Here is a 27,159-nt window from a genome sequence, read left to right on the forward strand (position 1 = left end):
CAGGGCCATCAACACAATTTAGCAGAAGTTCAGAAACAACAGGTTTTCTGATAGAATGAGAAAACACTTGGCTCCTTCCTTTCTTTTGAAACACTGCATTACTGTCATATTGTCTGTCCGCATCTGGATTATAGACATTTGGAGTAAAGGCAGAACTGCTTTCCATACCAAGATGATATCTCTAAGCTCCAAGATGCTTAGATTCAGACAACTTTGTGAAGATCTCATTCCTTAACCTTGAAAATAGGTGCCAGAACTCCAAACTGGAGAACCTGTCACTAGTCTTGATGGACAAATGTACAGAAAGACGTTACATACCTAAAAACTAAGATAGAAATTGCAAGGCCACAACTAAACATATCCACTCCATGTCTCCTAGGTAAATATAATGATTTTTAATTCCCTTTGCATGGAATAAGTGGATACAGGCAGTCCGTGACTTAAAACGTTTCGAGTTACATTTCTAAATTGACACCCTGTTTCAAATTTCTGACGTCAGTTTTGACTTTACAACACTTGATCTGATGTCATGACAGCAAATAAGTCGCTGTGTCACCCATCTCCCTGTAGAAAGAACATCTGTCTGAACTTCCTTGGACACTTTAGGAAAGCAGACAAGACTCCCGAAAAGCCTGCAGCCAAGACTCCTGAAAAGAATCCACCGAAGAGCCCTTCAAAAAGTCCACCCAAGAGCCCTTCAAAAAGTGCAGCAAAGTCACCTCAAATAAGCCCTTCCAAATCAATATGATTGCTATTTACAATATAAATACATTAATGTAGCTATATTACTCATCTATAATTGATTGAGTACAAAATTCTGGGTTATTTTTGGTGAAAACAGGGTATCAGACCTTGATTCAGGAACCAATCCCCCATTTATAACTGTTTCCTTAGGGGAAAATTGGTTCCGAGTTACAACGTTTTGACTTAAGACGCCATTTTCAGGAACCAATTGTGTCTTAAGTCCAAAGAACTGCCTGTACTGAAATATCTCTTACCTAGTCCCAGAAATCTGAATCATGTTCTTGGCAAAATCTCTGGATAAGGCATTCCCCACTTTGGTTTCAAACTGTCTTTTTGAAATGTAAGATATTGTTCATCTAAAATCTTACTGGGCTCCTATAAATTCAATGCTCTGAGCTATGGTAACTGTGGATACTTTTGACTTTGATGCCCATTGTTAGCCCATATTTAAAGGTTTCTTGAACCAAGCTGAGCCTCTCCACATCAACCTGTAAACAGAGTATAAACAGACAGATCCTTTATCTCTTTAAATGAACTCCTGTGGTGGGTACGTTTTGGGGGAGTAACCTTCATGCCACAGAATGACCAGAGAGTAGGACCTTATACTGGCAGCATGATGTTCCTAATAGGGATCGAAGTATTTAAAGCCAGTTTTATGCTGCTAAGATGGTGGAGGTAGAGACTGATTTAGAATAAAATACTGAGAATAAAATAAATAAATAAATAAAATCATGGAACCTGACATATCTTACTCCAAGATAAAGCAGATAATTTATCTTGTCCAGTAAGAATGGACCATAAAAAAGAACAAGAGAGGGTGATAAGAGGAGACTTGAACAGTATGGGATATATCTTTTGACACCAGTTTCCCAGACCCATAGGTTCATGGTGAGGTCAAAAAGGAGATGAAGGTAGAAGTCCTCCAAAGCTACTGCCAGGCTCCCATCTGATGGGAAAGGTGCTGGAGAGAAAAGCTGTCAAGTTGCAAGTTGTCAAGAAGCAGTCATCTACTTCCTCATTTGGCGCTGATATCCTGCATGTGTTGTGACAGCAGGAACAGAGATACAGTCAGGGATCGGAGGTCTGTCTGGCTTTCTTCTTGGAGCAGGAACATTCCTTCTGAGAGAACACAAAGTAACTTGAGATCTGCAATGGAATGGAAGGCCTTAGTCTTTCAACTGAAGGTACCACAGTCCTCAAACAGATGTTCCAGAGTCATTTAGACCCCCTTGGGTGGTCCTGATGACATCTGAAGGAACTTTCAAATCACCACTAATGTGACCATGGACTAGAGTTGCCAACTGTCTACAAATGTAGGGATGATCCATAAAAAACAGCCTAAAAACTTGTATGCAAAGTCTATTTAACCACTGCCCTCATCAAGAAAAACCCCAGACAAGCCAACAACAACCCCCGTGCCCAACAAAAACTGAGCTGCCCATAACAAACTAAGAAATACTGAGCTTGTTTCAAGATCTGCTGTCAAAAAAAAAGCTAGATTCAAATGTTGGTACTGGATAAAGCAGAGCAAGGCCACCAGTGTCCAAGGAGAAGTGCTACTTGGCACCCTACAGTGAACTGTCCATCAGAACTTCCTGGCCCACTGGAGTCTCCATACCTCCTTCTCTCATCCCATCCTAGCCAAGTACTCCCTGTAATGGCTGCTCAATTCTCAACCTGAAGGTATACAGGAGTTGTGCAGCTTTGAGCCAGGCAGGACAGAGAGGGAAGTGGTGTGACCAAGACAGAGCTGTGGGGTTGGTAGAGAGAGGATCTACCCTGGGACAAGGTGACCAGAGCTGGCAGCATGGTATAAAACATTACTGCAGTCAAGCAAGATTGCCAACCTAAGATTTTTTTTAAATTTGAATTGACAGTTGGCAAGCACTTTACCAACCAACCCCCCCACCTTTTCTTCTTTTCTTTTTTTACCTCTTGCTGGTATAAAACTCCTAAATTTGAACCCAGCCCTTCTCTCTAATTGCTCTCTAGGGCCTGGCAGAAGGGTTACATTTACAGTATATGAAACATCTCAGAAAAAAATCTGGTGTAGTATTAGTAAAAAAAATAAGTAAAAAGTATATTAGTAAACAGTTTGCAGATTGTCAGTAAACAAAAATTGTTCTTGGGTTAGCAATTCTGCCATGAACAATAATGATGTATAAGAAGCATCATAAACAGCTTGCAATCAAGTTCTGCCTTTCAGCTTCTTTTCCAATATGATAAATGTTATTTGTTCCCTTTGCTCCTTAGGAAGACTTTCAAAAGAAGAGACCATTTGTTTTAGTGTAGGTAGCCCTAATTTGTTAAGTGGGTGGTAGTCAGCAATGCACACGTGCAGTCACTGGCAACAGAGTAGACACTTCTGATTTGGATCTTTCATGAAGTAGTTTTAAGAGGTTCTGGCACAGGGTACAAGTAATAGAAAAATGAAGCCCTGTGGAGAAGGTTATCCACCCCCTGAAGTGGCAGGCAGCAATTCCGGTCTGCCAGAAGTCCTTCAACAATCCCTTGTAAATTGACATGGTGAGTCCATCAAGCATGGAAGGATGAAGACCTCTAGTAATTTGTATGACTTCTCTTGCACATTACTTCCAGGGATGCAAACACCTTTGATGCCAGAAGTTCCATCTGATCAATGGTCTTGAAAAGCAGAAGATAAAAGGAACCAACTTCATTTTCAGGAAAGAACAATGAAATTGCCAGTAGGTACTCTAACCCTTATCCCTGCCTGTTGATAATCCCCATTCCTAAGGCAAGAGGACTGAATTGGGGGTGGGGGTGGAAGGCACAGAGAACTGTCACACCATGTTAACTTGTCAGCATATACTTGATATACAAAGTATATGCTGACAACTGAGAAACCTGGACATTTGTGGTAAGAATTCTGCAACAACTTCCTTGTGAGGAGGACCTATTGTAAGGACAAACCCAACAAACACTATTCACACAGGAAACCAGAGATACCTAAAGAGACAAATGTATGAACAGATATTTACTTTCAAAAAATGATCACCTTGATCAGACTCCTCAGATTCTTTCTACAATAAGGAAAATTCTGGAGGGGATTTTTTTAGATACTACAGAAAAGAGTACCCCCTTTCAACTATTCTCAAAATCCTTGAGTCACTAGACACTGGGGGCTCAGGTGCACCCGCTGCTCACTCAGAGCCAAGCCACTTCTGGCTGCAGCCCAGCTCCATATGCCACTGAGAGCCCCTCTGGCCCCTGGGCATACACTGCAATTTTCTCTGCACTCCTTGGACAAGAACGCACTCATTGTTCATGCCGCCCCCAGCCACTTTGCCAGCATGGCACCTGCCTGCAGGCCTCTGTGTGGCTGTGCATGTGGGGGGCTGGTCCAGGGTGCTTCCCAAGGCAGGCTGCAAACACACTGGCCCAGTGAGCCATGTTAAGGCACCTGCCACGTGTAGATGTGCACCTTAAGAAAAATCGCCTTATTGTGCCTTAGGCTAAGATGCATTAAATATAGATGAGTTTAAGTGCACATGTGAACACGCCCTGTGATGCTTGGTTTCAGTTCTCAAACCATGGATTTGTCTCCAGAGTTAATATCCTTGTTAACAGCAGTATATGGAAGTGATAGATAATACACATGATTACCTACCCGTCAGCCCTATTGTCTCTCTGCGTGCTTGTGTGCATAGACTCAAGCCCTTACCTCTCTTTAAAAGCACTGTTTCAAGAACTTAAATGAATAGAGGATATCAAGCAACGAGAATGCACTTTTTGCAGAAAACAGCGTTTTAATCAAGGCATCCTGACCAGTGTTTTAAATCAAATCCACCCTGCAACTAACATCACTAAAAAGGCATGGATGAGAAACAAGACAAGTCAGTCCAAGCAAACCAGTATTTATTTACATGTTTTAAAAAAAGTATTTAAGTTACAGTCGTAGACTCGAAGCATTTTTAATGGAATAAAGAAAAGGTTAAATTCTAGAATTGTTAACTTAGCACTATAAGTGTTTCCTTTAACAAAAAACCCCCCACAAAAACAGCTGCCCAGTTACGTAAGAATCATGAGATAATATGGTATTCATTAAATTCAAACAGCCAGAACAATTAAGAAGTTTGTTACGAAAACAGCACTGGTCTTGTGGATAATTTACAAGTTTCTAAACCTGGAGATGTGAGGATACCTTATTTTCTCACCCTTTTCCCTTCAAAAATCACCCCCCACCCCCAAAAAAAAAATTTAAGTAGGGAAGCAGTTTTCTTCCCTAGAAAAGAAGCAAGCCTGGAGCCACTGTGCATGTCATGCACCTGTCAAGATGGCTGCCAAGACAACAGAGTCCTCTGTTAACCCTCTCACAGCCACAGCTGTTGGCTGAGCAATGCATCTTATTCCTGAAGCAGCAAGTGAACTGCTGGTAGTATCTCGATGGGGCCTGTAATGTTGAAATAACATTTTATTTAGAGGAGATTATATAAAAGAACCACTTATAGTAACAAACTAACAGTTCTGCTACTGTCCTTTCAATGGCTTAAAGGCAGGGATTGGCAACCCCTGGTACACGTACCAATTGTGGTACGTGGAGACATTATCCCCAGCATGCCTGGAGACATAAAAGGAAATGGTTAAAAATAAATTTAAGTTGCTGCTCTGGGCTCTCCCATGCAGGCACCAGGGGCGGAGACAGGAGAACACAGACAGGGAGGCTATGTCCTGCTGACCCCTCCCCCCCCCCCCCGGCTGCATCTTCTAGCCCAGCCTGGCCTCTGGAGGGGGTTGGGGGAGGGCAGGGCTGGGGCCCAGGCATGTGCTTTGCTGGGCCGCTGCACTGGAGGTTCCCCACAGGTGGGTGAGCCCTGGGCTTGTCCCACCAGTTTGAGGCAGAACCGGGGTGCCAGGAATTGCAGGGGCAGGCACTGCAGGCAAGCCAGCCCAGCCAGGCTCCTAGGAAGGCATGGGCTGGGTGGGAAGTGGGACCTACTTCAGGGCTCTGTGGGCTCAAGCTGTGACGGGTGGGCAGGCAGGGGCACCCAGCAGCACCTGAGACAAAGCCTGGACTGGCCCATGGAGCTCCACAGGGACGGGCTGCAGCCATCCTGCCCTCGAGGGGCAGGACACCAGACTCAGAGGACTTCTGCCTCCAGGCTCAGCCTCCCTGTGCACTGGTTATAGTGCATGCAGAGCCGCCCCCAGTGCAAGGGCCTGGCCACAGGAGCCCCTGGATCCTGGGAAAAGCTGCTATGGTTTCCCCAGCCTGCCTGGCCCCTGGCCTTGCCCACCCACAGCTCCCCTTAAGGGGCCAGGGCAGGCACTGCACAGAGCCGCTGTGCTGCAGGCTCCCAGATGGCTCGGCCCCAAGTGCCACCTGTGGCGACTATTCCCAGAGCTCAAGGGGCTCCTGCTGGAGTCCAGGGGGTTCCACCCCACTTGCATTATGCCTGGTACACACAGGGGCCAAGCTGGGAGCCCCCTGAACCTGGCATCTCACTTCAGCCAGGCAGGGCCCCCTCACAGGCAGAACAGCTGCACCCCATCCCCGCAGTGCTGTGTGGGCCAAGCTGAGCCCCACCTTGGGTGCCGCTGGGAACTCTTTCTATGGCCAAGTCTGCGAAGCCCCGTGGCAGCCCCTGCTCTCCTACAACTGCCACCTTCCTAAGGGCCTGGTCAGGTCAGCCTGCCCACGGTGCCTCCCCTCTTTCCCCATTCATCACAACATGCTTAACAGAAGAATGCACAAGTACAAAGGAAGAATATGAAGTCTTATTTACTGTCGCCAGATTCAGAATTTTTAGAAAACCTGGTATTTTCTGTAACATTTATGATTATGACACAGCAACATTTATAATTATTAACTGTATTAAATATGCCGTACATCTTGCCATGTAACCCCCAGTCCTGGTTTTGTTTTTGTGGTGTGCCGGCACTCTAGCACCTTACAAGATAGACTTTGTGTTTTTTTTGGCACTCTGACCTAAGATGTTGCCTACCCTGGTCTAGGGCCTATGCTTGTGTGACAGAGTAAGGTGTCCTGGAAATAAAGCATCCAGGAAGCGTGTCATCCCAGGAGACAGTCTGGGAGATGCAGCTGGCAGCAGGAACTTCCTGGATACTGCATTTTCCAGGTGAACTTACACTACACAGTCTCCTGTAATTCTGGAAAAAAGGATTTCTATATTCTGCCTTCCAAAAAAGCCTTACTTGGGGGTGTTGTATGCAAGCAAATATGGTAATTATCCCAATGTAGACCCTCCCCTCCACAATTATAAATTAGTTAATCCCAAAACAACTAAAAATACATCCTATACCTTTATTGCTTTAACATGACTACAAGGTTCAGATCCAGGAACCAATTTTCCTAGACTTCTCAGAAATAACCTTTGTAGAGGGAAAAAATAGTATTTCCTCTCATCTGCCAGTCAGGGAACTACAACCAATCTAGAAGCAGTGTTCACTTCTGGTTACAACCGTAATAATGGGAAAACTGGACTTAGATGTAAGAACCAATTAAAAATAAACAAACTGGGCTAAGGGAGAACAAAAGAAAAAAATGGTTTGCTTATCCCCTCTTACAGGTAAACTGTAAGGGTTCTGCTGTGGACAATCACAATTAGGTTGTTCCAAATACCATCACAAGTATTAAGGAGAAAATGACATTTGCCAAAATATTTTAACCAAAGTTTATCAAGTTTTTCTTCTGCAGATGGAAAGACAAGAAAGAAATATTATAGTACTCTGAAGCTGAACAAAGTCCACAGAAAAAAAATATACTGGTGACAGCTTAGAAATCTAATGGAGAAATATTTTAGTCCAAAACATTGTAAGAAGACGACCTTATTCAGTATGAGATCCAAATAGTATACTATTTCCAAGTTCAGTATTTTGCCCAAATTAGCCAGTTTCCTCCAGTATAGGATGACTGATTTTGCCTCATTATTTACTTTTATTCAAACAGGATGCACACTGGCTCAAAGGGTTTTAGTCCTAGCTCTGCTGTTGGTTTAAGTAATTCTGGTCCAATCAGCACACCTCTGGACTTCATAAAATTTTGAGGTCTACTTTGAGATATACCAGTGAAGAACTGCACAACACTTAGGTATTATCATTAATAATACATTTTTATATAATAGATAGCAAACAAGAGAATCACAGTGGCAGCACCCCTCTCCCCAGCCCCAATGCCCCCAGAACAGGGAGGGGGGCAGGCACATGCAGGCCAGGTGGACATGGAGCCGGGGGGACGGGCAAACACAGAGTGGCAGTGGGGAAGGTGGATGCAGAGCAAGGGCAGGGGGGTGCCAGATGTGGGGCTCCATCCCCGCCCACTCCCCCAATCAATCATTCTTGACAGGCAGTTTGCTAGTAATAAATAAATGGAAAGATTGCTACACCTTCAAGTGGAAAGGACTCACAGAAAGTCCAAACTGTAGATAACACTGGTAGAGCTTAGTAGCATGGAGACATAAATAAAAGCCCTTGAGGTTAGAGGCAAAGAAATCATCTTTGTAGACTGATGGCAGGATTAAAAAGGGAGAGAGGGGAAATTAATCTTGATTTGTATTTCAATTAACGAAATAATCTACTTCTTGTCCAGAACGGGCCTGAAAGCTCTAGATTTTACTCATAAAAAAATCTTTTATTTATTCCTGCATTACCAGTATAGTGTGTACGCAAAAGACAAAAGCAAAACATTGAACTGTTTAACAATCTGAAGTGGCTCTCCAGTGCATGCCAAAATATGTAGCCAATTACAGCCAATAGCTAAAAAGTAGATGACATTTTAAATGCAGGTCATCAAGCTGAGTATCCAGGGTTTTCTTAGGCACAGCAACACTGCAATTAGTTGTTCCACTGAGGAAGGTATATAATACTTAATATTTTTGAGGTTTTACCACAAATCTTTTGAACTTTGTTAACAGAAAGTCTGATAGAAGTGATTAACATCTGAACGTCTCAATTTTTTTGGCAAGTTAACAGGTAAAGTTTAGAATAAGAGATTAATATAGGATTTATTCTGGTTAATTCTTAAAGAAAAATGAAAGAGAGAGAGATAGCATCATAACAATAAACTAGATCTTTTGTGCTAGTAATTCTGTCCGACACCAGCTACCATACAAGACACCGGCTTAACATTTAGTGAAGCTTCTTAGAATTAGAGAGATCAAGCGATCATTTGTGGTCTCTAGCTAAGCATATAGTTTAGAATACGGCAAGACAAAGATCAGGGCAAACTGTCTGTTTTATGAATCTAGTCTTAGCTGTTGGAAGTTTTTATTCCTAAAATTAGATCCAACTGATCCTCTCTCTCTCTCAAGACCAAGTTAACTTTTATGTATTGCACAAACATACTAGTTGAAATTCCTTGGCATGCTGACATTGTAGACTTGGAGGCTGATAGTGCTTCTAGATTTCCACATCCATAAAAAAGTATGTTTATTCTAGACCAGATGAGGATTCCAGAGCCAATATATCAATTCAAAATGGTTTTTCACATAGCTCACTGTTCATATTCTGGGTTTAGTATTTAGAAACAATTGGAAGAGAATTTTAAGCACATCCTTCCCACAGGAGTGAATGACCTGTTCCAATGGAATATGGAAGGCCAATGGCAACTGAGAAATGGTTCTTCATACAAGAATACTATTCATCTAAACAGATTTTCTCGAGTCAGCTGCACAGTTTCAAACAAATTGAAATACAGCGCATTTTAAAGTAACCTCTGTGGCTAGCAAATACCAGGGTGAATAAATGTTAAGTCTCATGGCAAATTCAGAGCATTTTTCATCAATTACAGGTTTAGTATTCCCTTGGTAGTTTTATGCTATTTTCTAGGGTGGGATGGGGGGGGGGAAGGGACAGGACGGGACTGGTTTTAAACCGAAGTGTCTACATACATGTGTACAAATGAGAACTAACATTGAAAGTAGTATTAGCCAGTCTTTTACTGAGGTCTTGTTGAAGCTAAAGGCACTGTTTTACACCCTCAGAGTTGGCCTAATAACCTTGATAGATGAAAGCTAGCAAAAAGAATACTCAGTCTTCTACAGGAGACTGTTACTCCCACAGCTTGAGCTGGAGAAACAGGATGCCTACTGTTTTTTAAAGAACTTATTATACGACTCTGCTTTAGAAGCAAATCACTTCACAACTTTCACAGTCGCTGTCAACCTAAGCCACTATGTCCCATTTTTGAGGTAAGTCTTTGAGGAGGTTTCAGCATGTCAGTTCTTCAAACTTCTGGAAACATTGGATTCCATGGGTCCAGTCAATTGAGTCTTGGAGGTGGTTTGGAATAGGAACTACACTTGTTATAATGGTTGGTAATTTTCCTGACAGTAATGGAGGATGATGAAATGCCCATGCTAGACTGATGTGCTTGATATTAAGAAGAGCAGCCCAAGAGCTAATTATGATGCTGGCAGTCCTTAGTGATAACAGCAGATCGAGTTTAAGTGTTTCTGATTTGTTTGCTAGAAAATAAGGTAAGATTGGACAATTGTTTCACTGCCCCAAAGGGCTCCTGCATGAGGTATGATGCAATTAGTTTCATCCATCTCACTGTTCAAAAGGTGTCTCAGGAAAGGTAGTAAACAAAGAATGGAGTATTCATCACATCATACCAAGCAAATGTGGTGGACAAAAGCAATGGAATACACAAATACATTCCAAAACCAGAAATTGGATGACAGAATGGGCTGAAGCTGAATCCAGATAAGACAACTAATTAATGCTTGTAAATGGAGGAATTTAACAGAACGAGGTGATGAGGGTAATAACTGCCTCCCTGGTAGAAGGAGAAATGAACACATCATTTGTGATTCAGCTTCACAACACCCTTGGCAGTTTTGTTAGACCCAGAGGCTACTTAGAGAATATCAAGTATCATTGCTAGTAAACAAGACCTTCTTAATCCCCTCTATACCATTTTTGCCTGATACGACTGCAGGCACCTTTCCTCTCCCAGGTGAATTCAGAATCAGAACTTTGAGGCTAATATTGTCAACTGAGAACACAGCAAAGAAATTGACAAGCCAAAATCCAACTAGAAGAAAATTGTGCGTTTTCAGAAGTCCATCAGAATAAATACCCATTATTAAACTCTTTGTTAAAGCTGGGGTATTTTAATAACTAAATCATCTAGATACATAGCAGTAGACATCAAATAAACTGCTATTTTTAGACATTTCCAACCATAAAATAGGAAGAAAAACATAAGTCATGAAGCCACTGATTATAATCCTCTAGAGTAATTTACTATTTTTAGTTACTATCTCATTTGGGTATGTCACACACATACTTGCTTTTCCTCAACATCAGACATTTTATTCAAGGCTTATGAACTTTGCTACCTCAATTCAGGCACATAAAAAGAGGGCAGCTACTTCTGGAAAGGGCCGGGGGAACAAAAACGAACAAGAAAACAAACAAAAAAATCAGACTACAAAAATGCAGCCATAATTTATATAGCCGTAACTACTTAACCAGCAGCAGGATCAGGAAAAAACTGTTGTCCAACATGGAAAGGAGAGGGACTCCTGGAACACAGTGATTAGATATGTTAAAAAATTTGAGATGACTTGAATTGCATGATGTATTCACAGGTTGTTTATACACCTGCCGGGAGGCTGATCCAATGCACTGCAATGACATTAATCGAGTCTGCTGGAGTGTGCTAACTGGCAACCTCCAGCCAGTTTCCATGTCTTAGGTATCTGTGTCCCCACACTTCAAAATGGCATCGGGGTGCGTTAACTGAAGCTCGTTTGACAAGCTTTAGATAAAGTGCCCCAGCTCCATTCTGAAGTGTGGGAACGCTGATACACGAGATGCTGTGGGCGCTTTAATTAGAGTGGCTCTTGCAGCCACTCTAATTAAAGCACCTCCCCCCCCACCTCCCAGAGCACATGCTAAGTATCCCTAGAGTTTAAACCCAGGAGGAATGATTGTTAGATCATCTTGTCTGACCTCCTGGATAAAACTCAGCCATTAAATTCTATTATCATCTTTGCGCTGGGCCAGTAATTGTGTTCAGCTAAAAGAAAGTTCTCTCAACAAGATCTCAAGTCTCAACTTAAGACTGGAGATGCAAATCCACCATTTCTTTGTTCACTTGTTCCAACAGTTAATTATTCTTCACTCCTAAAAATATATTAGTAATTTCTAAATTTGAAATGAATCAGGTTTCCATCACTGGTTCTATGTTAGATTAAGGACCCTGGCACTGTTAACTCTGGAAAGTATTTACACACCTTAAAAACAAGTCACATTGACCTTTTTGGTAAACTAAAATAGACTGAGGGCTGAAGAACAAGCCAAACAGCAAGGGAATTCAAGACATGAGAATGAGATACAGAATTCCAACATCAGCCTCACCAAAACCAAATACAGAGATAAAATATTTCTCCTATTCCTACTCGTTGTCCTCCAGATTATATATCCAAATACTTTACTGCATCTTTTCCCCATACCACTATCCTGAGAGCTAACATTCACTGCCTGCTATGATTCCCAAATCCTTTGCAAGGCAACTGTTTCCCATGATACAATTCCCAATTTACGTATTTTCTATATGCCTGGTTCTCAGTATATAACTTTGCTTGACTACATTAAAGTATGCAGCTTGAAATGGATCAGTTTACCAAGTGATCTAGCATATCTTGTACAGGTTTTCTATCTTTCTTAGTTACGAATCTCACAATCTTTTTATTGTGCACAAATTTGTGCAGTAATTTAATATTAATTTACACTGATGGACTGAAATGTTTAATAAGTGTTGGATCTATAAGAAATCACTGAGGAGCTCCATTACACCTCCCCTGCCATTTAGAAGGGATTACATACTAACAGATACTTTGAGATCTATCAGTTAGCCAATTCTTAATCCATTTAATATCCTCTTTAGTTTTTAAAAAATATACAGAATAAATAAAAACACCTGGTATTAAATCAAGTATTTTATACATATCTAAATATAATCACCCCTATATGGTCACCTTGATTTGATAAAACTTGAAGTCAGGCTTGTTTGACAAGTTTTATTTTGTATCATACTTTCACCTTAATCTTCAGGTTAACTTGTCCATCTAGTAATGAGTTTATACTTACCTTTACTACACTACCTTTACTAGGATTTTCTGTTCCTAGTATAGTTGAATTCCCCCTTTAAAAGCTTTAGTGTTGAAAAAAATTAATCTCTTTCAAAATGTCTTTGGCTTCCCTTATCAGTTTCCTACATTTTATACCTTCCAGTCTGTTAACTAGTTATTTTGTTTCCACATTAGTTATAATCTTTTTTATTTCTAAATAGCTACCTTTGCTTTGTCAATAAACTGTGATAGGATTTTACATAATTTGTTTCTCTTTCATTATGGAAACAGGTTTTTGTATATAATTAAAGAGCTTCCGATTTTAGGATGCAGAATTCCCACATCTACTATTTTAATTTATTTTGAACTTGGACATACAGCCACAATCAGAAAAACTTTTGAAATAACAAAGTGACAACTCTATACTTCTTGGTCAGCAGAAAGCTGGAACAGCTTCCAACTAAAATTAAAGTATATAATGTGTGGTACAACAATGACAACAACTCAAAACCTCCTTTAGGCTTCCTTTCATGTCAGGCAAATGGCAATGTAGTATATCTGCCCTACATAAAGAGTACATGGAGGTGGCATGAGTACAATATGTGAAGAAAGACAATGGAAAGTATTTTAAAATTAGCAATACTTCTGAGTGTCAGTATGTTTGGCTTACAGGAACAAGCTACTTTTGTCAATACCACAGAGAAGGGGACTAGAAAAAATAGAAAATGAAAAATATCCAACTGGGTCTTGGGTTTTTTTTGCTTAAAATGTACATAACACTTAAATATATTTGACTTTGTATTGTCCCAAATTAACAGCAGATTTACACAGACAGCAGTTCAGAATCCACCATTTTAAACATCAATTTTGTCAGCTGTGATGGAAAATAAATTTAAACCACAAGCAGTTTGGTTCTTGGATGTAGGATGATGCAGTTATCCCACATGACACAAGTCAAAATACCACTAGCAGACTTGCACGTCTGCAGCCTACACCAGTAAATGAAACTAAGCTCACAACAGAATGTCTCCGTGTGCATCAGTTGGTGTCACTGTAGAGACACAATAATGGGCTAGCAAAAGAATGAACACTTGAACCAAATGTAATACAAAAAAAAAGATAAGATTCAAGATAATTTAAAATCTTCTGTTTTACCTGCAACACTCTCCCCTACATGAAGAATAACCCCAAAATACTGCTATTAAAAATCAAATTACTTCCCACAACCTCCAAAAAAAATTACAGCTAATTCCATAAATTAAGTATTTTTCAGCTTCTTGGCATTGTGCCCAAAGGGGGGCAGGGGGTAGAGGGAAACGAATAGAAAAAGGAAATTGATAGGCCTCAAAAAATTAGGCAGCAGAAGAAATTCAGTTCTCTTACCTGAAGAGGGGCCAACACATGCAAAACGAACTTCCTCCTCTGTATAAGCCACGGGCATGCAGCTCATTTGCATAAATATCAAGAGCTACAAGAAGACTTCCAGGTCAGCCATCTTGAGACACATCTTGCTTGTTTATACACAAGCAGCAGTACTATAGGGGAGCCAGAGCCTGAGCTAATGTACTACTTGTCAGTGGTCCACATCTGTTCAGTAAAGTGCAATGAAATCTCCCATTCACCCACATAAGTGAATAAACAGGTCACTAGTATCACTACGGCTCACTAAACAAGCATGCTACAGTCTCCAATTGAATATTGCAACTGAAAGTGTCCAGAGTCAGAGAACTCTTTGTACTGCTTTCTATGCTGCCAACTACTAGCACTGCAGCAACTATGTACAGTGAAGTACCTCCCACATACCACACAGTGGTACCAACAAGCAGAAATTTATGAGAGCAGAAAAGGCAGCATGTAAAAGAAAAAAGAAAAAGAAAGCTAAAATTCCTCAGTATTTCCACAGTCAGAGCCCATCTATGTTCAGGTTCCTTTCTGCACCTTTTCAAATCAATCAACCTGGTTCTTTCACCCCAGAAACCAGAATGCTTGCACACTCCACATAAAAGTCCATGACACATGTTACTTGCTGCCAAAGCTGAGCCAGACTGCAGTTACAGCTAGCTGGCGCCAGTAAAATTTACATAAAGGGGGCCTCATTACATGCCTAAACTGCAGCAGGGTATTGCCGAGTAAAGCCATCCTCCCCCCTCTCCCCAATCAGACAATTCCTGGTTCTAGAATATTAGTAAACAAATAACTAGGCTGCATCAGTCCAGATCCAAGTCACAGCAATAAGGTTAACAATTAGCTTAATATGATGGTGATAGGAAAAGGGCTTTAAGATACAGTCTACAAAAGAAGAGATTCCACTTTTTTTTAGATACACCTAGTGAGAAGGATGCCAATACTAAAGACATCATTCCAAGTGTTTTTCATAAGCACATAGCTGCAATGCAAATAACTTTTGAATGAAGCAAATTTGCTCAAGCTGCCTGCCTCAAATACTACAGCAATAACCAATACCCGAGAGCCTACCAATACTAGGCAATTACACATCAGCTTCACAGAAAAAGTGACCCAATTTTCAGCTACTATTGACAAGTGAGCAGTCTGGCCCATTTATTTTCCCTTCATCAAGCAGATGGAGCTGCAGGCTCTGTCATTTCCAGTGCCTCACATAATAAAGCTACAAGTAGACACAAGTCTGAATTTCACCCTCCTTTTAACTCCAAATGATTAATAATTACATACATGTCCCCCTCCCTCCAGGAAGAGCCCATCTGTATTAATAACTTAATGAAATATAGGTACACTTCATTAAGCTCACTCACTCTACCTTTGGAATAAGCGGACCACATTTTGCAGATATCAATTGGGAGGGAAAAAAGATCTTCAATACCCTGCTATAGTTTTAATGCCTATAGCAGCTCTTAATACATGTGAATTTTGTGCAATCCCAAAATGAAACTAAAAACAAAACTGCAGTATTGTTGGCCTTTCCATCTAGAAAAATTATTGCTGTTGCAATATGGCACCATTTAATGGACCATCTGAAGAAAAGGAAACGAATGAAAGAACAGGAGCACTTGTCAGCTCCATGCAGGTAAAGTCAAATTCCTTCCTATACAGAAAAATCAGCTTTGCTCTACTTCTCTCCCTTACTGCACCACAGTTTATCGTCTCAAAAGGAACACAAACTTTATTTTATATCGTTTCTTTTCATTACAAGAATATTTTTGCTTCAGGTCTGGTTACAGGTAGCTTGGCATTACGCAATTTATTCAAAAGAATGCATTAAGTATCTGAGAATTTTTAATCATCCAAATCAGACTTTTTTTAACTGCACCCCTTACTGTGGTGTTTGAGAGCCTGATCTGATGTATAGGCAAGAAGCTTCTTTTTCCAGAATGAGTGCCAGATTAAATCACCACCATTAATTAAGAGACCTAGTAATACTTTGCTTTTACGTCTTAGAAAGTCCTGGGATTTATATTCTTTTCAGCCAGATTTGTACTCATTAGCACTTCTAAGTACTGTGCACTATGCATCTTCCAATGACGCTTTTGTCATTTGCAGAGTGACTCATCAGATAAACAGCCTCCTTGCAATTCCCATCCAGAGCCTGAAGATAAAGGGCACCAAATGCTGCTAAGAATAAACTGCATCTCCTATATACAGCAAATTGTACTACAGCCATGTGCACATATCACCAGCCTTCTAGCAAGGCTCTCCGTATACAACAAAGCAGCTATTAAAGAAACCAGGCAACTTCCCTGTCCTTATTTTATTTTCTAGCTAGTTTGTGCTACCACCCAATTCCACTCCTCTAACGAAACTCCACTCCAGATCTTACAGCCAGCCGAAAAGATCAGCTCTCCTTCTGTTGTGTTCAGAAAGGCACCACCCTGCTTCCAGAACCTTCCCAACAAACTCAAGGACACTCCCTTGTTTTAAGTTGTTTTCCACTCCTCCCTGCATCTGGTTACATGCTCAACTAGTTCCAATTAAGCTGGTTTTCAGATGCAGACTGTAGTTAAGAACAGGAACAGCTAGCCAGCTGAGGATTCAAAAGCATACCAACTAAGTTTTAAAAAGCACAATGAACTGTTTCCATGGCAAAAGTAAACTGAAGAAACTAGAAGAGGACTTATTAAACCCCAAAGCAGCTCCAACACCTGTGTTTTTCATGTAAAGGCACGGTAACAAATGATAGCCAGCAGAGCAGCATTTGTAGATGCTTCCAAATTAATTTTTGCATACGAGAAGCATTCAACTTAGAGTATACCTACTTGAACAGCAATCTAGTCACTCACATACTCCAGTTATTTTCATTCCTAAGAAGCCTAAAATGTTTCTCTCTCCTGCTCACAGTTAGCATATCCATACACAGCACAAACGTCTAAAAAGATTTAGGTTACCTCTCCATTCTTAATGTAGGATGGATAAGAACTCTCCTCTCAATACACACCACATTTTGAATCTAAAAATCAAATTTAACCCCCCGCCCTCCAACTTCTAAATTTTGTTCAATGGAGCAATAGCAGCCATACAGGCAAAACACACAAACCCTGGAAAAAGGGCATCCATGAACTGCAAATGTCACTACAGTGGCTTGTATGCCCAAAAGAAAGCCTCTTCTAGGAAAGTCTAGCTTGCTTACAAAAAGTATTAGAAATCATTTATTCTGGATTATGATCAGTTTAAGTGATTTCTTTTAGGCATCTGATTCATATTTAGAAAGAAAAAAAACCACATAGCTAGAAGAATAAAGATCGAATCTAATGGATTAAATTTTGTTTTATCAAAGCACCTGGAGAAAAAAAATTCCCCACTGGTGTTCTTAAAAATCAGACTTTCACTTAACTTCCCCTTTATAGCACCAACCAACAATTATTCATAAATCACATGGCCAGGACTGGCATTCCCCAGCCTTCTAATTTTTAGTCTTAGAAAGATGCCAAAAACCTATACTGATTTTAACAGCGTGGAAACTGTCAACACCACACTTACATGGCCCGTTGCATTTCTCAATAGGCAGTAGCACGTGCCAAAAGAAGGGGGCAGTTACAAACCTCCTCCAACAGAGGAGCAAGTCAGGCCTCAAACAACTGAAGAGCAGCTAGCTTGTAAATACTATGCCCCCTCACCTCCTGTTTAGATAACAATTCTTAATTATAGTGCGCTTCCTCACCTGCTTACCAGAATGCTACATTTCACTCACTTCCAATTCAATTTACATGTAGACATTCACACACTATTAAATGAACACAACAAAAATGTAAGAGGTCTAAAGTTGTTAGTAAATTATGCATAAAAATTAACACTTGATCAACTGATACCTTAAGAAATCTTACTAAAATTATGCTAGAAATTCTAGGCCATTTTAACTGTTTATTCACAACATGACTGTAGTATGCTTAAATGCTAGATTCAAAGTGATTCTGCAAGGTCTGGAGTTATTTCTACTCCTTTAAAAAAAAAATACACATGAAGTGAGTGCTTCAGAAGTGATTTGCACGTATCGGTGTAGTGCGTTAATTCAGCAGTCCATTCCAGTTGGGTTTGATTCCTGCCTGAAATTGTTTGCTACCAAAACATCTACTGAAAATGAGAAGATGCAGCTGTGGAAAGTGAGACAATTCTGGGTTTTCAAAGGAAAATTAAAAAAAATAAATAAATAACCAAGCTGTGTTAGAACAGTTCCAAATGAGAGGAAGGTTTTTAAATGAGTGACTTATAAAAGGTGAGCGTGAAGTACTCATGTAAATACAGGGTACAGCTTTGTGTATTATTCACGTGCACTACTGTAATGAGCTGAGAAAACTCAATCTGCATTATTTCTTGGCACTTACTGTTTGGTGCGCTACTCAGAACTTTACATTTTTTCTGACATAAGCGATCAAAATATCCTGAGCATGCCCTTCATGTTTACTTTACCAGCCAAGTCATTTGTCTACAGTGGAGGAAGTCTCAAAAGGAAAAAAGTTACGCAGGTACCAGAACCAAGTTGAAGAAGTCAGAACTTAAAGCCCTGTTGGTTATCTCACAGCTTTTAGTTAATGTATGGCAAGCTTTTAGTTAAAAAGCCTACATTGTTCCATTAGACTGCTGTCTTAATGACTGCCATAATACATTAAATTAATGGCAAATAAATAATTGTCCCTCTGTATGCGAACCAATACTTTTTGCCTCCTTTTTCCACTGCTAAGCAGGCATTAAAGATAAGGCAGCAAGGCCAGAGGAAGACAGAGGGGGAGAAACACTATCATACAGCCTTCCTGAATAACTCTGAAGAGCTTAGAACACTGGAAATGAGGTGTGTTCTATAGCAGTATCAAAAGGTAGTTAAGGTAGCAGCTTCAAAATGTAACAGATTTTAAACATTCCAAAAAGCCACTTTAAGAAAAAAAAACAAGCAATCTTTCAAAGGTTCCCCAGTGGGCCAGTTATTTCCTGCAGCACTTGCAAAACAGCTATTGCTTCTAAAATGGCCCATAAAAGAATAAAGTAAACTAAAACAAAGCATGGGGCAAACACTAAAGTAGAAGGAGAACAGGGACTGAAGAGGAAGGATAGTTTGATGAACAACTGATTTCCTTTGCGACCTGGGCAACTTGCGTCTCTTGTTCATCTGTAAAATGGGCATAATCTACTCGGCTCACATGGGAAAGGAGGGTTAGTTTAAACACTGCTAAAGGACATAAAAAACTTTTCCTTTTGTGCAGAAATTTAAGTAATACAGTTATCCTAACACACAGAAGAGTAAAGAACCATTTGTCTTACATGTACTATAAGATGACTGGTTCTTTACTCTTCTCTGTGTGTTAAGATAACCGTGTTCCTACACTCACATCATTTGCTATGTGAGTAGAAAGGACTTAACCATAAGAACAACAGAAAATGGTACAGCTATATCTTGACAATAAATTTCTGATTATTTCACAAATTAAGAACGTGCTCATATTACTCCTTCCCTCTCTTCATTAGTACTCTCCCCGTTCTGGGTGGTTTTAGGCACAAAAATCTCATCCCCTCCAATTACTGCAAGGGAGCATGCTATTTCAATTTTAAAAGATATTAAGTGATACAAGTTCCACCCCCTGCCCAACCATGATATGGAGTTTTTACTATCTGGCATTAATCAGAAATGTGATCACACTGGTTTATATGCCCCTCCTCCCACCCTCAAGAGACTGTTTTATTTAAAAGATTTAGGGGTTAGGATTATTTCAGCCTGTATGTTTTACAGAAATATAAAGGCACCTACATGGGAGATGGGAAAGAATAAGCCTCACTGGTTTATTGCAAGAGGGAGGGTTTACACGCCAAACAAAATCTGGTAAATTATATAGGCACAGTTCTAACATGTTTATGAAGATTAACTTGTGAAAAGGAAACAAAAAGAAAAAAAACACCCTCAAACTCTGAAACTTCCAAATGTTTGAGAAAAGTTTTTAACATGTTAACTTTCATTTAGTCAATAAATAGATACCACTGAAAACCACTAAGGCTGGCTTAAGTGAAACAGTCAAGGTCACTGGACAAAAACAAAATCATAATGAAACAAAGTAAGAATACTAGCTGCTTCACTTGCATTATCGCCTAAGTTCAGGAACCCATCTTCCCATGACATATGTTTATAACTCCTTAAGTATGTGTGGGGGGAAGAATGGAGCTTTGAAAAATGCATGTATTTAATCAAGGGCGTCCAACTTCAAGGTGCCCAGGGGCCGCATGCTATACCACTCATGGACGCTGGGCTACACACTGCAGGGACTTCAAGCTGCACAGGCTTTCAGGAGCCCCCAGCACATGCAGCCCCCTGCTGTGCTGAATCACTTCCCCTTGCTGCTACCATGTAAGGCTACATGCTGCTGTGTGCACATCACCAGACTCCCCCCCCCATTCCCATCCCCCCGTCCCCCATGGAGCACCACAACCCCCACTGCACGAGTCCCCCCCCCCCCCACTTCTGCTGTCTTTGCCAAGTTACCCCCTCCAAAATCACACGGGTAGAATAAGCGCACTCCCCCTCAACACTCCCCAGTGCCGTGAGGGAGGGCCCTTCCACCTGGCATTACCATATGAGCAGCACTAGCTCCCTGCACAAATCCCCATACCCGTTCTGCTGTGTCAGCTGGCCAACCTCCACCTGCTGCCTGCGCAGTAAGCTTACTGGACCACCTCCAGAAATACTGTCCTGTCCCAAAGACCCCTGCTACTGCCACCTGCCATCAGCACCAAAGCCAATGGGGAGGAATGGCAGCTAGGCAGGAGCTTACAGGCTGCATGTTAACTCCTTGCGAGCTAGACCACCAGTTGGAAAGCCCTACATTTAATTATGGAAGAACATTTGCTCAACACAAGCAAATAATCAGAGACTGCACTCAAATGATATTATTTTATTAAATTTTTAGATTTGCCTTTCACATGCACACAAAAAAGATGACTCTCAAGCTCTTAGGAGACCCACAACCTACACTATACGCTATCAAAGAATTATATTCTCAGAGCTGTATAATTTTCACTAATTCAACAAGAAACATTAGAAATCACTTACAGAAGAAGGAATTTATAGATTTCTTAAGCCACAGAGTGCACCTTCCTTAATTAGATACAGAATATGTGCTGATAAAAAGCACACATTCAGGGACAAAGACTTAATTCTTCCCTAACATTTGCCTATTAAAGAGATAAGTTTAATAGTATCCTTAGTACTTAGTTCACCTTCAGACAGGGAACATTATGTCTCCATTTTGAACATTCACTTTTTGGGGGGCTTCCTGGAGGACATCAATATGTTCCTATTATCAGGTTTTTTAAAATTATTATTTATTTTTAAAGGACTCGTGTTAAATTCAACGTATCTAGAGCCAGTAATGGTCACTAGCAGAAAAAAATAAGAAGAGGGAAGACAATTAGCTTGTCTGGGGAGAAAAATGCCTGTTTTTAAATGAAAAAAGTAGTGTACTACTTGTACATGTGTAGTCACTTCCCTTACCTCCAAGCCTCGGACACTGATACTTATCAACTATGAGTCTATGGCTGTCAAACAGATGCGAATGCTAGGCCATGTGAAACCATGTAAACTCCCACACTCAGATCTGAATGAAACTACATAAAACAAAACCAGGAAATCATTCCTTTCATTTCTACTGTTCATTTTATGGTTCTGTAAGCTCCATACTTGGAGGTAACTGCTCTGCAATCACAAGTATGAGACCAGAAAACTATTTACTAGTAAATAAATGTTGTTCTTCCCACATGCGTGGTGGGGGTGGGGTTTAAGATTTCCATATCCAAAATGTTGGAGAAAAATAAAACAGGATTAAAAATAGGATCACTGAATGCAATGCTCATCTAACTCCTTGATTATAAATTTGCAGTAACAGATTTCTGTAGCGTTATTTTCAATTTAGTGGCATTATATAGAAAGTTTCTAGGAAACGCCAGAAAAAAACTGTGGGTTCTTCTAGCCTGAAGTAAACTGAAACTGGGAAAAGTCAAGGTTTTATACATCTGCAAAGATGACCTTTGACCTTGCCAGCCCCACCCACCACAATGCCTGTGAAAAAGTTACAGACATTTAACCTAACTCAGTGTGCTCAGATTTCCTGCTCAAAGGAAAGAAGGAAAACACACAAACCCCCCCCAAAACAACTTTAAATATTCTCATTCACCTGAGAACTAGTTCTTTTCTCTAAAGTTTGAAATTATTATTTATTAATTTATTTTGAGAAAGGAACTGTTTCTTACCTCTAAATCTGAAGCATGTGACTCCAGCAGGCTTGCTCATTTGCATACAGTCAGGCTAAACTGCTGCAATGAAGAACACTTCGTCAGCCATTTTGAGACAGCACTGACTCAGTTGCACTGCAAATGTGATTAAGATGGCTGCAACATGCACTCAAGATCAGCCACTGTTACAACTCAGCAGTGGGTAGTACATTTATACAGCAAAGCACCTCCCCCTCTTTACCACACTGCAAAAAATAATACATGCACAAGAGAAAAAATGGTTACTGCACAGGCAAAAAGTGGTTAATGCACATGCTGCAACACTGCAGCCTCTCAAAGCACAAGTGGTATTTTAAAAAAAAAAAAAAACCCACAACAACAACAACACGTGAAGCAAGAAGACAGACAGCCTCGTTACGTCTGTGAACCAGCAACCAGCCGATGGCTCAGGATTTATATTGCATACACCAAATCCTTCCCAACTCCAGCTCCCAATCCATGTCACATATTAACAGCTACAGAGATGAGCCAAATCATGCACAGAACTGACAAACATTAGGGAATACTCTTCAAGAGGAGCTTCATTTCGATCCTAAAGAAGTGAAAATCTGCTCAAGGCCATTACAGGTTTTACTATTCATCATTCCAATATCACAGAAATATTCTGGAAATCTAGTTATCCAGTACAAAGTCAGATATATTTGAACATGGAAGTTAACTTTACAAAAAAGCCACACCAAAAACAAATTAACCACCCCCACAACAACCCCCCCATCTCCATCACAAACATCAAAATAAAACACCTACAAACCTCCACACAACAGATGACTAAAATTTAAGAAAGAAATATTTCCAAGAAATTATATAATCACACCAATTTATGATCTTGTTAGACAGGATATGCAGCTGGACCACCTATAGCTATCTTGCTAAAAGGTTTCATGATAGGCTCCCCTCCATGTAATGCAGTTCTTTAGACTAACAAATAGTGACATTTTAAAAAAAAAGTACATATTTACACAGGATTTTAATGAAACCAGAATTAAAGGGGAACCTGCACCATCTCAAAGGTCAGTTATTAAACACAACTACCTGTTCTATCAGCCAGCAAAACCTCAGTTTCTAAAAGAGTCCCTCCATATTCATCTCACTGTGTCCTACAGATACAGACTATGATAGCCATACAAATAACACTGCCTGTGAAGGAGGTCTCACAGCAAGAGTACAGGGGCTTCATAGTGAAGCAAAGAAACGAACCCTTTTTCTATCCTCCAGCACAAGAGTATGCTGGGTTCTTTTGGAGGTTGAACACATGCTTAAAAGTTGTAAAAATGGAAAGCATACCCTTTCATCTGCTTGAAGCTTGCATCACCTCTTTACAAGACTTCTAAATTGCCAGAATGTATGAAACACTCTGGATGTTAATGTTGCAAGCTGTAGATGGTCATTTTCAGAACTGATTAAACATTCCAACAGTATTTGTCTGCTGTACTTGTCAACCCCAAAGTTAGTATCTGAAATAGGATGCCTGGTTAAAATGAGCGCAAAAGAAAATGCACAGCTGTGCAACTTGCAACTGAAAATAATATATATATGCCCACATAAATAAAGTCAAGTTACATCTATTAGCACTTTCAGTTGGATTGTACAGGATCAGAGGATAACTACAAAATATACTTGGAGCTCTATTTCCAACAGAACAGAATAATCCTGGAAAACAAACCCATTCATACTAGACACTAAGTTAATTCCACACACTAGTCTTAAAATGATCTGCTTCTCTCAAACATTCTTTCCACTAAGAGTCACCAGCAAATCAAACCCATTTTACAATAGTTTGTAAAGAGAAACATCCTAGATAACTAGCTACCCGTGTAAGTGTACCCAACTGTAAACATTTGTTATGTATTTTTAGTATGCAGGAATTTATGACAGCTCTAATAACTTGACTTAAAACCAAAAGAACCCAGCAGACTTGAAAATAGCATTCTGTTTTACTCAAAATATACATATGAATATATATTAACACACCATCTACTTTGGAGACGGTTCCATGTTTATGTTATTAATCATTTCCGGATCAAATATACTCTTTAAAACAAAGAAATTAAACACTTTTTTTTCCTGCCCATGAGCACTACAAGCCTGGAATTCAAGACTCAAAACATGTTCTTTTCTTCTTATTCACTGTCAGCAGTATTAAAGGTTCCAGATCATGAAGCTGCATCCATATAATACCAAGGGCTTTTAAAATTTGCCCCATCTATAGTATCTGTGAGAATTCAATTACTTGAATAGGTTCGTACAGGTGTAATCATTTGGTACTGTAACTGGAATGGCAGAAAGCAATTCCACTGCAGCATAGAAGATAGACTTCACCTCACTTCCTTTGCACTACAGACTTTGTAGAACAGAGTTAAAGCTGTATAAAAACATACACAAACACTAATCAGTTTGTACTTATGCCCCAAATCAGAACATTTAAGGATGCAACTAAGTACACATATAGGCCATGCCACCAGGAAAATGACTAGCATTTTTAGAACACAGTTTAAGCATAAGTGTCTTTGTATATACCGAGCGCTAAATGCATATAAATGATACATTAATCTACCAATCTTAATTTTCATATACCCAGACTGCTAAAAAACTATGTTAAAATGTAAGGCTATGGCTAACAGTACATATCAGTTATCAGGATAATCTACAAGAATGTTATTTTACCAAAAGACAAGGATAATAAACCCATGAGATTCTGAGTTCTTTTTTAAGTTTGGGATAACTCCAAGCATATAAAGTTATGGACAGTGTTAGGAGCCCCAGATAACCTTAACTCTGCCCCATCATGAGGCTATGCAATAACTAGATTGTTACTGTTGCAGAATTTCAGTGTTTGTGGTCACAGACTAAACAGATTTAAACAGTTTTTTCTTTCCTGCTCCCTTATAAACAAGAAACAAAAAGAATTCTGAGAGAATGCTACCATGTGATGCATCTAACTAGTTTAATCCTATGCAATGTCATCTTTAAATCATTAACAAAAAACACCCAAAAACAACAACCCACTTTCAGGGCTAAATACTCTGCTATATGCCATCTGCTTTCTACCATCACAGAAGCCACTAGAATTGGGCTTACTGTAGTGACCAGCTGCTTTATGTTGATGTTTTTTACATGAAGTGCAGATCCTGTCCCCCCCGCCCCCACACACCTTAAGTCTAGGATTCCTGACCTTCCTGCCCTCCCCTGCTAAGTAAAATATTAATGCATGCTATGAACACATACAAATTAGGCAGAATACTCCTAGTTTAGTTTAAAAATCAGTTCTTGCATTCTTGCCTGCGAAAGTCATATTAAAAAATAACCTTTTACTTGGTTATCCATATGAATAATCAAACATAAACTGAGTCTATGGGAACTCCTATCAATTATATTAGGTCTACGTACAGATCTAAAGCCAATCCATTAAATTTAAAAATAACTTGTCTAAAGAATTTACAAACAAATAAACACCCCCCCCTCCCGGTGAAACTTAATATGAAAAGCATCCTGGAATATTATGGAACATCCTAAGTGTTCAGTGAAACCAGTCCAACTTCCTTTCCTATGATTTCTCTTCCTATCTTATCACAAGGTGGTCACTGACATCCCCAGAATACAGGACACCTTGGGGGTGGGGTGAGGAGACCAGAGCCCTGCCCTCAGGCAATCAGCAGTGAGCAGTGGGGCCACTGGACCCCTTGGTCAATCATCAGCATGTGGCAGGGCCACCACAAAAAGGCCACCTCCTCCACTGTCTCTTGGGCTCCAAACCCTGCTACTCCTGGCTGTGCACTGCCCTACTTCTAGGCACAGCCAAGAGAATCATGAGGACAAATGATTGACATATACTGCTACCAATGAACTGAAAAGCAGGGCTTTTTGCAGTTCATTTCTCATTTAGAAACAGACAGAGGACAAAAGGTTTAAAACAGGACCAATGGCCACTTTATCTTATCAGTGTGATGCACATCTAAGCTCTGCTGATCATACCACTTTTAACTGGGAATGAAAAAAATCAAAATCTTCAATATTTTGTTATCATGAAAGTGCATATATATTACGATGTTGTAAAGCATACTGCTACTAAAACTACACTTAAAAGTTAGATACAACCTGGATTTCAAATAACTTTCCTGGAGTAATTATTTTAAGTTGGATGCTAATCTGTATCTGCAAAAATTTAATTCTATATTATATAAAAATATCAAATTTCTACAGCATAAACAGCTCCTTATTATCATGTAATAGAGGAGGATGCTTATGACAGTCCTAAGCAAGTGAGCTTTAAAGTATCTAGTTGACTTGAAGTTAGCTAAAACAGTCCACAATCACAGTAGTTATAACTGCTTCAATTAAAATAAATGAAGCATTGATTTATTAAAAGCATTTTCTGAAAATACACACAAAAAAGAAAAAGGTTCTCATATCTATTTACAGCAGGTTAAGATGTCCTGAGTTTTCAAAATTTGAACCAATTTGTTGCCGAATATAAAAAAACCCCATGATCAGAAGGAACACACTCACTGTAGCCACCTGACTTGACATCACTCAAGATATGTTCCTGGAAGAATAACTAGTTGATAACTTTTCAGAAAAATCTGTATTCATTATAATATGTAAGGTTCAGAGAAAAACC

At 39.9% G+C, this 27,159-nt stretch overlaps 1 protein-coding gene across 7 annotated transcripts in view; it reads right to left on the reverse strand.

Moving 5' to 3' along the window:
- The window catches only part of ATF7IP (activating transcription factor 7 interacting protein), a 139,438-nt gene that overhangs the window by 104,490 nt on the left and 7,789 nt on the right, over nt 1-27,159 (reverse strand). Inside the window, exon 2 of one of the 7 annotated variants that reach the window (XM_090042751.1) lies at nt 22,500-22,562. The exons of 5 other annotated variants lie outside the window; for them this stretch is intronic. Coding sequence is in view for 1 of the 2 variants with exons in the window: in XM_090042748.1 (XP_089898874.1) it covers nt 14,187-14,206 (20 nt within the window). In the remaining variant the exon portion in view is untranslated. Of the gene's footprint in view, nt 1-14,186; nt 14,786-22,499; nt 22,563-27,159 lie in introns of those variants that run through there. One more of the 7 variants, XM_090042748.1, reaches the window with a different exon arrangement.

Source organism: Crocodylus siamensis, chromosome 4, assembly GCF_052110815.1.
Source record: "Crocodylus siamensis isolate JL-2025a chromosome 4, ASM5211081v1, whole genome shotgun sequence".
In the NCBI taxonomy this organism is placed as follows: domain Eukaryota; kingdom Metazoa; phylum Chordata; order Crocodylia; family Crocodylidae; genus Crocodylus; species Crocodylus siamensis.